General features: G+C 36.7%; 1 protein-coding gene across 2 annotated transcripts in view; it reads right to left on the bottom strand.

The window, feature by feature from the left end:
• The window catches only part of scaper (S-phase cyclin A-associated protein in the ER), a 641,491-nt gene that overhangs the window by 501,219 nt on the left and 126,780 nt on the right, over positions 1-13,492 (bottom strand). For both annotated transcript variants that reach the window (XM_039773420.1, XM_039773421.1), the window contains exon 7: positions 3,285-3,445. In XM_039773420.1, the coding sequence (XP_039629354.1) occupies positions 3,285-3,445 (161 nt within the window). The remainder of the gene's footprint in view (positions 1-3,284; positions 3,446-13,492) is intronic.

Here is a 13,492-nt window from a genome sequence, read left to right as displayed (position 1 = left end):
TGCAGTGTGATGAACCTAACCCTGACCCAGCAAATGATCAGCCAAATCGGACGGGGTTACAACTTCATATGAATGTAATTAGCAGAATGCAAAAACAGGTAATCAGATACAGCATTTACTTTTTAACCAATGCATTTAACTTGTGATCAATATCACATAATACAGCACTTATACTCCTTAGGTTATTGGCCACATCACTTACAGCAACCACTATTGCATTTTGTAACTCCAGAACATCGTTCATTAGCACACTGCCAGATGGTCGCCCAGCGGTTTCTGAGGCAAAGGTGTGTGCACAGTCAGCGCCCAAAGAGGTGCTGGGTGAAGCAGCACCATAACCACCTGCAGTCACATCCTTGGCATCAGGGTCAGCTTTTGCAATATTGTCTGAAACGGAATAAACGAACGGTGAACTACAACTCACCTTTCCATGTAGACTACGATATCTCAGAACTTTTTTTTATTTTGGGTACTGTGCCACTTTCTGAACTTGAACTTTTGAGTGCCTCAAAAGTATTACTCTATCAGTTTCCTTTTGTTGCTTATACCACTGCTTAAGCCAACAAATAGTACGTTTTTTATTGATTGTTTTTCCCATGTGTGCTTTTGCCATTGTCTTTTAACAAAACACTGAAAAGAAAGGGCTATCTATTGATTTGCATATTAAAATGTGCAAAATTCGGGGAGGAGTTGGGGTGGGGATGTAGACAGGTGCAGGTGCATTAAAATTCATATTAATTGGAATTTATAAAGGGGAAATGCGTAGAAATTTGCTTACTCAGTTTTAAATCATATGAATTTTTTGTGCATATGCACATTTCCAGTTTTGTCCATACACTATGTTTTAGTCTACATTCTGCATATGCCATTATACATGAAGCCCCAGGTGACCTGCCCAGCCTGAAGAAATCATGTAGACCTACTTACAAGGCAGAAAGTGGGGGAAGACTTCAATCCCTGTTAAAAAGGACAGCTTTTATCCAATAGAAAAATGCTCTGGACAGAGAAGGATCTGGAGTATATGCAGAGGATTTAAAATATTAAGGCATAATCAAATCCTCATCTAAACATTTAATTGGCACTAACAACACATTTTTAATTTACTGCAATCTCCTTTTAACACTGGCCATTTTGAGACATCAGGGGTATATTTTGAAACCATTATTGAGTACTGCACGGTTAAAGTTTCCTCCAGTGAACAACAGTGGCACCCTTAATATAACGGAGTTTCAGACAGGAAATTATTGACTACTGTTTACTTGTACGTGTCTAGCAAATATTAGCAAGTGTTTAACTTTCAGGTAGGGATGGACGGGGATAGAAGGAAGGACCTGATTGGGAAGAATGGGCTGATTGACTGAAATTCTGTTATAATCATAGATGTCAATGACAAGAAACACTTTCACACACACAGGTTACTTAAAAGTGTACCTATTGCAAGTGGTGGTTGGACCAAGTATTGGAAAGATATTGATCCCTAATGAACACTATTCAAAATCGTAGTAGTGGAGGAAGTTGCCTGTCAAAGCTGCAACCTTGGTGAACATCAATCATAAAAAAAAAAAAAAATCTACAAAACTAAATAAATCCTTCCATGTAACATTTTAACATTAAAGTTTGTGAAATCAAGTGAAAGGTACAGACAAGTACATGAATGTTGTGGCTGGGAAAGGAGCCCGATAAAAGGAAATTCACAATAAGACTCCTTTGATATCTAAATATATTTCATCAAGTTTTCCTTTGAAGAAGTGGAGTCAAACCTGAGAATGCTGTCCAATGGCAAGCAGCCGGTGACCTACCAGCCTGAAGATGTAGAATCACTTGCATGGAGCTATTGCCTGTCAAGACCGACTTTGGTGTACAATAATCATTCAAATAACAATGAAAATATGTTAAAAAAATCCTTCCATGTAACGTTAACATTACAGTATGTGAAATCAGCTGAGAGGTACTGGAAGGCCATGAATGTGGCAGCTGTAGTAGTGACTGAAATGGAAGACCAGGGTGTGAGAGAAAGGATGGAAAAACACAAGGAGGACTTTCATAATCTAGTAAATCTGGACAAGGAAGAAATGTGAAAAGGATAGTTTGAAAATGGGTCAGTATTTGTGGATTATGTCACATGGTGTTTAATAATCTTTGCTGCTTTTTAGACACAGTGATGAACTTACAAGATATTGAGGATGTGTCTAGATTAACAAGCGTCTTCAATGTGTACAGGAACAGTGCTTTGTGTGTAGCAGACTGGAATGACAGTCTGTAATTTTAAAAAGAAGTCTGAGCTCTAAATTTAGACAGAGATCAAACTCCTTACTCTCCTTAAAAAAAACCTATATGAGGGTACTGGAATAGAGACACTGTCGATGTTTGCATGTCAAATTAAAGAAGAATAGTTTGTAGTTTGTGCTAGCCATTAAAGAGTGGACCAACTCTTTGTTCTTTCACATATATCTGTGGTGTAATGGAAATCTTCTAGTCTTGTCTACATAGGTTTAGTGTTTTTTGAAAAAAAAAAAAGGCATATGAATTCGTATCTCATGGTATCTCGGAAGAGGTAATGCATAGGTCTGGGAATCTTGAAGCGGACATTTTTATGCAGGCCATTACGTACTAAACAATGAGAGTAAACCAATAATTAAATTTAGTATTTGAAGCTAGCATTTCTATTTTTTAATTCTTAAGTATGGTCACTTGGTTTTACTCAGATCTCTAGTCTTTAGAAATTTTGAGTCTTGACCTCTTGCTAGTATTAATTCAATTCTAACTCATGAAATCCTTGCTGTTTTTCTCATTTTCTACATCTTGACTTATATTATTTTATTTTCAAATTAATGGTTGATCACAGGTGCAAAAAGCCAAAATGTATTTACATAGTGTATTATATAGCTAGTGTAAGCCTCTGAATAGTCCTGATCAGTGAAAATCTCCAAATCATTTCTCACAGAGTGTTTCCTGAATGACTGGATCATTGTATTTATGATAATGTTACGTTTATTCAAATACATGCGAGCTCCTGAAAATAGGGGGAACCATGTATAAAATGTCTGTCAAATAGGCATTATTTTTGTTAAACCACCTTAAATTAAAGGTAAAAGTCTGACTTCAATCACATAATGATTGCTTTATTTCAAATCCATTGTGGTGGCATACAGAGACAAAATTATGGAAATTGTGTCACTGTCCAAATACTTATGGACCTCACTGTTTGTGTAAAATTGTCCAGTTTGAAAATGAACTATGTAATTAATGGAAATTAAAAGAGAAAAGAAAATAATAGTACTTACTAGGTTTTTGAGGACCCTGTGGTGCGTTATGACCAGAAGTATCAGTCGATTCTGAACCTGTATGGTTCACTACTGTGGCAGTGTGCGTAGATTTAACTTTATCTGCCCAGCTTGATCCAGTTGAAGTTAGACGTGAGACTGCCAAAGTGGGTGGAGGTCCCCTATATTTTAGCAAAAATAAATAGCATTTCTCAGCTAAGGAAACTTATGATTCATTAAAAAAAACTTGCACACCATTTTAAAAAAGTCATGTAAATATCATAGTCTTTTTTAACAGAAGTTCAACAGTGAAGCATATAAAACTACACAATATCATTGGAAAATAAAAAATGTATTGTTATCTTTAATAAAACACAATATTAAATTTAATCCCAATTACAACTCATGTATTTTGAACCTGTTTTAATATTCTGACACATCGTGTTCAATGAAAACCGAAAAAACAAAACATTCCTCCCTGTTGTAAAGCTACTGGGAAACACTTTTACTCTAATCCCAAGATCTGGCACAGTCACAATAATCAAATCATGCCTGATAATTCATTGTTGCTCCGCAGTGTTTTTGATCTGTGATTAGACATTTTTATTGTGATTAACCTTGCTAAAAATGTGCATTGAAGTTCATTTCACCTTTCAGCAGCAAACCTTTAAGACAACAGCACCATATAGGTGGAGAATTGCATTTTAAGATGACAAAAAGGTACCAGCAGATTGAGTGCATATGAGATTCATGATCAGATAATACAACTAATCATCCAAATGACATTCCATTACTACATGCAGAAAGTATTGAGTACTGGGTTAAGAAATAAAACAGAATGAACAAACTAAGACCAAAAAACCAACAACATGGTCTTCAAAACCATGTTTCTGTAGAAGTGAGCAAATGGGAAGACAGGAATTTGTTTAAAAGCGTCTGAATCAATATGAATACTTTTTACCAAATTTCAGTATTGCACGTTGGTGACACACCAGGTTCCTTGATAGATTCAGAGTAAATTTTGAGTGCCACAAAATATTTGAACACTGTTGCCAATCAGGCACTTCCATGAGAGCAACATGCAGATCTGCAGGGAAAATTAAGCATAAGGCACTAGTCTCAATCAAACAAATTAAAGAAAATGGTTTAGTTTGACTTTGGAAATGAATGGGTAAATATGTGTACAAATTTTTTGTCATGCAGAAAATTATGATGACTTTCAAGGGGATTGAATACTTTTTTATGCCACTGTAAGTACTTGGGGTAAATAGTATCCATCTAGCCAAACATTTCCATCAATGCCTGTAAATACAAAAAAAAAATCTATCTGCACTAATTTCATATTGTACTGTCTGTTTGTCTCTTCCCGGTATGTCTACAGTAAGTATATTTTTTGAACGCCACTGTAGTTGTTTTTGCTGCCTTTGAAGTTGCCTGAGGAGGAGACTAAACATGATTTATTGCAGTAATGATGGAAGTGCACCACTCTTCCAGCAAACTATCCTAGATGCAGTGCATGTCTGGCTCTGCCTGCCTCTACGGCCCTTACAAGTAATGTCACTTTGACAGATTGCTAAAAAGTGGTGTGCAGTTTCTTCTGGATCCTTGTGAATAATATTCTTTGGTCTTCTGCTTTTGGAATTCTTGGTTAGACAAGCCCTAAGAACAAAGCTATACATGTCAGCCTGAGCTCTGCTCCCAAATATTCCCATACAGCAACCTAAAAGTCAATAATGTTATCTTTATTGTACACAGTCACAGAGTTGTAAATTTCATTGCAAAATGTACAACATGAAAAATGTTATATATATTATGTTTGTTTACTTTACTGAGGATAAGAGCAAATAAAGATTTCATTGTCTTTGTGAAATAAACCAATAAAGCAACTTTATCAAGTTTATGACAAGTTTTATTATATACAAATATACACATATATTATGTATGTTCATTATTATTATTTGTTTGCTTAAAATTTGATTTTTTCTTTAATGGACCTCTGCATCATATGAAGAACTAAAACTAAACTATGAACATTAAAGAGGAAAATTCATAGCTTAAAAAGCAAATGATATAATAACTTGTTGATTGCTTAATAGCTCTCAAAAAGCCTGTTCACTGAGTTTTCACCAAGAATAAAACAAAGTCTAAGTTGGCAGTATACCATTATAATTGAATATTTGTTTCTTACAGTGTCAAATTACAAATGATGAATATATTGAACCAACATTTCAGCACTTTATAAACCACAATTTTATTTGTGCCTCTCTGTTTAAGGAAAGGAAAACCCTTGAAATCTCATTAAAGTAATGCTTTCTTCCCAAGTATTGATTGTTCTCAAACCAATGCTTAGGTAAATTCAATCTGTTAAAATTGAAAATGAATACAATACACATAGCCGGGTCTAAAATATTTCAAAAGTGTGTTCATTATTTTTTTTCTACTCATTACTGGATTATTATCTGTATCCACCAATACCCTTCTTAAGCAAGAAAATTGCCCAAAAACAAACAATTAACACAAAGGTAGACTGAGAAAAGTATTCTCTCATTCTGACAATATTTCAGTATGGGGAACTGACTCCCGATTAACTTCTACCAGTGAAATGGTATATATTAATCAGAGATACAGTAAGCTCAAGTATTACTAGAAATGTTTTGATGGTGCATGTAAACCCATGTTTTTCTTCAATTATAAAACAAATTATAGTAGGATGGGGTGATCTATACACCCTGCTCACCCTTGCCATTCACAATTGTAATAAAAGCTGAAGCCCGTCTAATGATTTAGCTTGATATGTAAGAGATGGTGGAAAATGGGGTATTATGTTATTAATTAAAATTCAATACCAAAATATAGGTGTGAAATGTGAACTATCAAACCTACTTCCTTTCCTTCATATTATATCTATTTTCAGTTTGGAAGACATTATAAACGCATTTATGGTGGTGTTGCTGTTCTTTGATGTGTTATGCTATTGTCTCTATTAAAAAGAAGGAAAAATAACAGTGAGTCTAGGAAAAAAAAAATAACTCGCAGATACTGTATATAAAACAACCAAGCTTCACTGGAAAAAAAAGGTTTGCAATGTTTCAATTTCATAAAGATTCATTAAATAATTTGTGTAGTCTGAAGCTGATCAACATTATAACATTCATAATGATTAGCTATATACTGTGTAGTTTTCAGAGGTCAGGGTCAAATTGAGTGCAATCTGTTCTTCATCAACAAGTGCAAAGCAGGAATCAGCCCAGGCCCATCCAATGTCACTCACTTTGGCCAAATTATAATTGTTAATCAACATAATAGCATGCGTAAGTGTTGCAGAAGGAAATCTGAGACACACAAAGCTCCCCATGTGATTTCAGCATTTCAAAATGCAATTATTTTTTAACTGATGATTAGCCATTAGTAAATAATTAATTATAATTTTCAGCAGCCGCTGTTTCAACTACCTTATTCTACAGTATTAACAAAGTCACTTTCCATTTAATGTACAGAGTAGAATTGAACTATAAAGAAATGCAGAGAATACCCCTTTTCCTCAGGTTATTTATAGAAGAGTTTATTTTTCACCAACTTTCTTAGACTGACTCTAAGGGGACAGCTCTTGAACAATAGTTACTTTCTGTATACGTTATTATCAGATTAGTTATACAAATTTTATTGTTGCCTTTCAAGTTGTTAATGGTTTTCTTTATTCCTCTTACATGTTACTTACTGCAAGGTGGGTTTAGAATAGTAAATTGTGTATACAACAGTGACATTATTACTAGTATTACTGTACTTTGTACTTTTTCAATTACTTCTTAAATTAACCTCAGATTAGTGTACAAAAACATTATACTATCAAGTTCCAGACATCCCACTGTGTAATCAAATCTAAAATTTCTACTTCCTATATGCAATACCTTATATTTACTTGCACAAACACACATACATTCACCTAAAGGATTATTAGGAACACCATACTAATACTTTCGCCTTCAGAACTGCCTTAATTCAACGTGGCATTGATTCAACAAGGTGCTGAAAGCATTCTTTAGAAATGTTGGCCCATATTGATAGGATAGCATCTTGCAGTTGATGGAAATTTGTGGGATGCACATCCAGGGCACGAAGCTCCCGTTCCACCACATCCCAAAGATGCTCTATTGGGTTGAGATCTGGTGACTGTGGGGGCCGTTTTAGTACAGTGAACTCATTGTCATGTTCAAGAAACCAATTTGAAATGATTCGAGCTTTGTGACATGGTGCATTATCCTACTGGAAGTAGCCATCAGAGGATGGGTACATGGTGGTCATGAAGGGATAGACATGGTCAGAAACAATGCTCAGGTACCCTGTGGCATTTAAACGATTTAAAAGAAAACATCCCCCACACCATTACACCACCACCACCAACCTGCACAGTGGTAACAAGGCATGATGGATCCATGTTCTCATTCTGTTTATGCCAAATTCTGACTCTACCATTTGAATGTCTCAACAGAAATCGAGACTCATCAGACCAGGCAACATTTTTCCAGTCCTCAACTGTCCAATTTTGGTGAGCTCGTGCAAATTGTAGCCTCTTTTTCCTATGAGTGGTACCCGGTGGGGTCTTCTGCTGTTGTAGCCCATCCGCCTCAAGATTGTGCGTGTTTTGGCTTCACAAATGCTTTGCTGCATACTTCGGTTGTAATGAGTGGTTATTTCAGTCAAAGTTGCTCTTCTATCAGCTTGAATCAGTCGGCCCATTCTCCTCTGACCTCTAGCACCAACAAGGCATTTTCGCCCACAAGACTGCCACATACTGGATGTTTTTCCCTTTTCACACAATTCTTTGTAAACCCTAGAAATGGTCGTGTGTGAAAATCCCAGAAACTGAGCAGATTGTGAAATACAGTAATCCCTCGCTATCTCGCGCTTCAACTTTCGCGGCTTCACTCTATCGCAGATTTTAAATGTAAGCACATCTAAATATATATCACGGATTTTTCGCTAGTTCGCCGCTTTCTGCGGACAATGGGTCTTTTAATTTAGGTTACATGCTTCCTCAGTTTGATTGCCCAGTTGATTTCATACAAGGGACGCTATTGGCGGATGGCTTAGAAGCTACCCAATCAGAGCATGTATTACATATTAACAAAAACTCCTCAATGCAAAAAGATATGCTTCCCGCGTGGCGCTTGTTTTGTTTCCTTCTCTCTGTCTCTCTCACTCTCTCTGCCTGACGGAGGGGGTGTGAGCAGAGGGGGCTGTTTAAACAGTGGCTGTTTGCCTAGAAGATAGGACGCTCCTCTACAAAATGCCGCCTTTATCGCGGTGCTTCTGTATACTTAAAAGTACGTATTGATTTTTGATTGTTTGCTTTTCTTAGCGAGCGCTCTCTGACATTATCTGCTCTTCACGATGCTCCTTTGAAGATAAGATATGTTTGCATTCTTTTAACTGTGAGAAAGAACTGCCATCTCTGTCTTGTAATGAAGCACAGTTTAAACGTTAGACTAAAGGGTGTTATTTCATGTCTAGAGGGCACTAATAATGTTAACAGTGTGTGAGAGTTTATAAGGGCTTAAAATATATAAAAATAACCATACAAACATATGGTTTCTACTTCGCGGAAATTCATTTATCGCGGCAGAGTCTGGAACGGATTAACCGCGATAATACATATATATACACATATATATATATATATAAATATATAAATATATATATATATATATATAAATATATATATATATATAAATATAAATATATATATATATATATAAATATAAATATATATATATATATATAAATATAAATATATATATATATATATATATATATAAATATATATATATATAAATATATATATATATATATATATATATATATATAAATATATATATATATATATATATATATATATATATAGACACACAAATATATATACTAGCAAAATACCCGCGCTTCACAGCGGCAAAGTACTGCCTTAAAATTTTTATTAAGAAGAAAATTAAACCTTTTTAAACTGAGGGAAAATATACCAATAATTATTTGTTAAGGATCTCTTTGTATACCACATTGTGAGTTCGGCCCTCCAATATGACCAAGCTGTGCGCTGAGCTTACTCTTAAGCATGCAACGTACAGTTGGCAATGTGAAGAGTAATCTTGCTTCAAATCTCACAGCTTGGATTGCAGCTGTCATAATCGGTTTGAGTTTCATGGTTTGTTTCAATTACGACAGTATTTGTAGGACTTGTGTTAAAGAGACATTCGGCATCTGTCAAGCATTCTAAGTATACAACCGGTTTCATTTATAACTTCACATCCAGCTTTTGAGAGTTTAAACATTTCTAAACATCAAAGTGTCCACTACTGAAATCGTCACTTGTGAATCTAAGATGTTTAAGAGGCATTGGCGGTTGTCCAAAGGTGTAAAATATTTGGCCATTTCAGTACACTTGAAAGCGACAACCGAACAATTCAGCGGCAGCCATCAACTCACATGCAGATGCATAGGTGAAGGGCTTAAGCATTTCACTCTTCTAGTGCTCCTGTGTAGTATAATTATCTCCTGTACCGTCCTCAGTCCACACCTTGAACCTGTCCCAGTCATTCAATACATAAGACACAATGTTCCTCCAGATATCAAGAGTGAGCCTGCAATATGTAACAAAGAGAATGGAAAAGACAGGTGCCATCTCCAGGCATGGAAACCACTCGGTAATCACCTCGATAGACATGTGAATGAGGGTATGGTTGGAATGATAAAGGAAATGGGTACCTGAACAATGTAAAGTAAGTCTAAAATACCTACACAATAACTATAATCGTAATAAACAAACAATAAAACAGCGGAGAAGCAGTGGATTAAAGAAGAAGGCTGTAGTTATCAGCAGGGAGACGTGAATCCTGTGGCGAAGCAAGGAAGGGAATGTAGAGACTGGAGTGACGAACGGCCTTATATAGGCAGGCAGCCAACAACGTGGGAGGCGTTGGGATGGGGAACCCAACACTGCCTCACACGGTGAACGAGCTACAGGCTATGGATGTATATATGTACGTAAGTAGGATACAGTTGGTGTTGGGAACCCGTGTACCAAATTTCTTGAAGATGGGCCCATAAGTAACAAAGACCGTTGAAAAGTTCAATATGGCGGCTGACAGTGGCATCATACCACCGAAATAAGTACCAAATTTCAGCCTTCTACCTACACGGGAAGTTGGAAAATTAGTGACGTTGGAAAGTTCAATATGGCAGCTGACAGTGGCGTAATACCACCGAAATAAGTACAGTACGTACATTGGTTTCGGTTAGCGCAGGGAAACCGCCTACCAAATTTCGTGAAGATGGGGCCATGAAGAAGAAAGTTCAACATGGCGGATCATTATGACTGTTATGTGTAGAATTTCAAAATGAAACCTGCTTAACTTTTGTAAGTAAGCTGTAAGGAATGAGCCTGCCAAATTTCAGCCTTCTACCTACACGAGAAGTTGGAGAATTAGTGACGTTTGGAAAATTCAATATGGCGCCGACAGTGGCGCCATACCACCTAAAATAAGTATCGTACATCGGTTTTGGTTAGCACAGGGAAGTCACCTACCAAATTTCGTGAAGATGGGGTCAGCCTTTTACCTACACGGGAAGTACACGGTATAGATATATATATATATAGATATATATATATATATATATATATATATATATATATATATATATATATATATATATGTATCTATACTAATAAACGGCAAAGCCCTCACTGACTCACTCACTGACTGACTGACTGACTGACTCATCACTAATTCTCCAACTTCCCGTGTAGGTAGAAGGCTGAAATTTGGTAGGGTTATTCCTTACAGCTTCCTTACAAAAGTTGGGCAGGTTTTCATTTCAAATTCTACTGTAATGGTCATAACTGGAAGCTGTTTTCTCCATTTACTGTAATGGAGATGAGCTTGAAACCCGTGGGGGCGGAGTTTCGTGTGACATCATCAAGCCTTCCACGTAATCACGCAGTACGTAGAAAACCAGGAAGAGGCCCAAAAAGCGCTGAAGAAAACATGCATTATATAATTGAGAAGGCAGCGAAACAATAAGAAGCGAGCAAGTGACATATACAACCATATTCATGAGTTCTGCTACTTCGGAAACAAAGCACGATGTAAACCTACACTTTAAATTAAGTTCATAGACAGGCTGCCGCTATGCTTGTAATTTAGTGCCTACCCATATAAGGTCAGTCCGCCAGCGGCAATCCAATAGCAAACTGCCACGGGTAAATATTCACGGGTGAAGGACTGTGCTTATGCAGAGGAAGATGAGATGGTCAGGGTGGTGTTTGGCACAAACTCAGCGAAACTGCGAGAGAAAGTTTTAAGTGCCAGGACTTTGGTAACATTAGATACAGCTATGGACATAGCACGACATGGCACCAGCACAGCTGGGAAACTTCAATGCAAGAACACCAAGCGGCTCACGTGAACTGACACAGTGCACAGACAAAAAGCAACAGTTCCAAAGAGCGCTGAACAAAAAACTAATTACACAATTGAAAAGGCAGCAAAAAAATATGAAGCGTCTGATACATACAAGCATATTCATAAATGCAGCTACTGTGGAAACAAAGCACACGGTGGAAAAGTCAATGTCCCGCTAAAGGAAGACAGTGTAAAAAAAAAAAATCCGCATGCAGTGTGTCGGGTCTCAGATAAAGAAGAAGACGAGCTGTTTATTGATGCAGTAAGAAACGAATCGATGAATGAAACCTGTCATCTTTACAACGATTGACAAACACGGAATGTAACTTGAACACAAAACATCCTACAAATATGAACCTGATTGAAAGAAATAATGATAATCAAATCCTTGATGACAGCAACACTCAGTAAAACTCACAAAACAATTACTGTATATTGACAGTCATGTTACGTTATTTTTAAAATGTTCCCTTTTCTTTTCATAGCTTTTTAACACACTACGCTCGCTATGATATGGTGGTATATATATATATATATATATATATATATATATATATATATATATATATATATATATATATATATATATATATAACCTGATCTACATTCTCAATAATGGATACTTTATTCGCCATCAATGATTGTTTTGGTAAAGCCATACTCAGTGTATTCATTAGATGAACGGTAAAAAGTAAGAGCGAGGGAGGATGACTTATTGAGGCATGCAGGCTGTAGTGCGCCAACTCTATCTGAATTGCTGATCACATTTGAAAAAATATATCTTTTCAAGTTCTATTTAGTCCATATGTGTCAAACTCAAGGCCAGAGGCCACATCCGCCCGCGTAATTATATCCGCCCGCAGATCATTTTATATACTGTATTGTTATTAATGGCCCGGTATATGAAGCGCTGGTAACACAATAAACTACAGATCCCATAATGCAGCGCTTCAGCTGCCTTGCCAACACTTACCGCGTTAATCAAGTCTAGCTTATGATGCTGCAAGTTATTGCGGCTAGCTCACACGATGCTGAAGAGAAAAGTTGATTCTGAAAATAGAGCCTTTAAAAACCGATGGGAGGCTGAGTATATGTTAACTGACATTGCCGGTAAACCCGTGTGTCTCATTTGTGGAGCTAATGTGGCTGTAATTACAGAATTTAATCTAAGACGGCACTATGAGACAAAACATCAGGGTAACCTGAATGCAATGCAGAAGATACAGAAAGCAGAAGAATTAAATAAGAATCTGACACTTCAGCGGACGCTTTTACCGTGCACATTCACAAAGTGATTTCAAGTGAAGCTGCTTTTATGGGAGACACAAATGCACCAGTGCAACTTTCCCCACTTTCCCTGTTGCCAAGTAATGTTGAACCAAGTCATCACTACGTGTGTTCCCAAAATACGATTTTGCTGATAAACTGAGCGCACTGAGTTTGCACGGCGCTTTGGTGACTTTGAAGAATAAAAAAAGTCCGTCTACATGCGGCTCGAACCTTGTGCATGTTTGGTAGCACATATCTGTGTGAGAAGCTCTTCTCAGTGATAAAGACTAACAAAACAGCACACAGGAGTCGCCTCACTGATGAGCACCTGCAATCCATCCTGAGAATCTCCACAACACAGAACCTCACACCAAACAGAAACAAACCTGTTGCCAAAAAAGATGCCAGGCGTCCAGCTCTAAAATGACATATGAGCAAAGACAACTGAATGATTTGATTTGTTATTGCTGAAAGGAACACATTTTATTTATATTTCTAGGTTTTGTT

This window comes from Polypterus senegalus, chromosome 12 (genome assembly GCF_016835505.1).
Source record: "Polypterus senegalus isolate Bchr_013 chromosome 12, ASM1683550v1, whole genome shotgun sequence".
Lineage (NCBI taxonomy): Eukaryota > Metazoa > Chordata > Cladistia > Polypteriformes > Polypteridae > Polypterus > Polypterus senegalus.
This window is presented reverse-complemented; position numbering and strand designations above follow the sequence as displayed.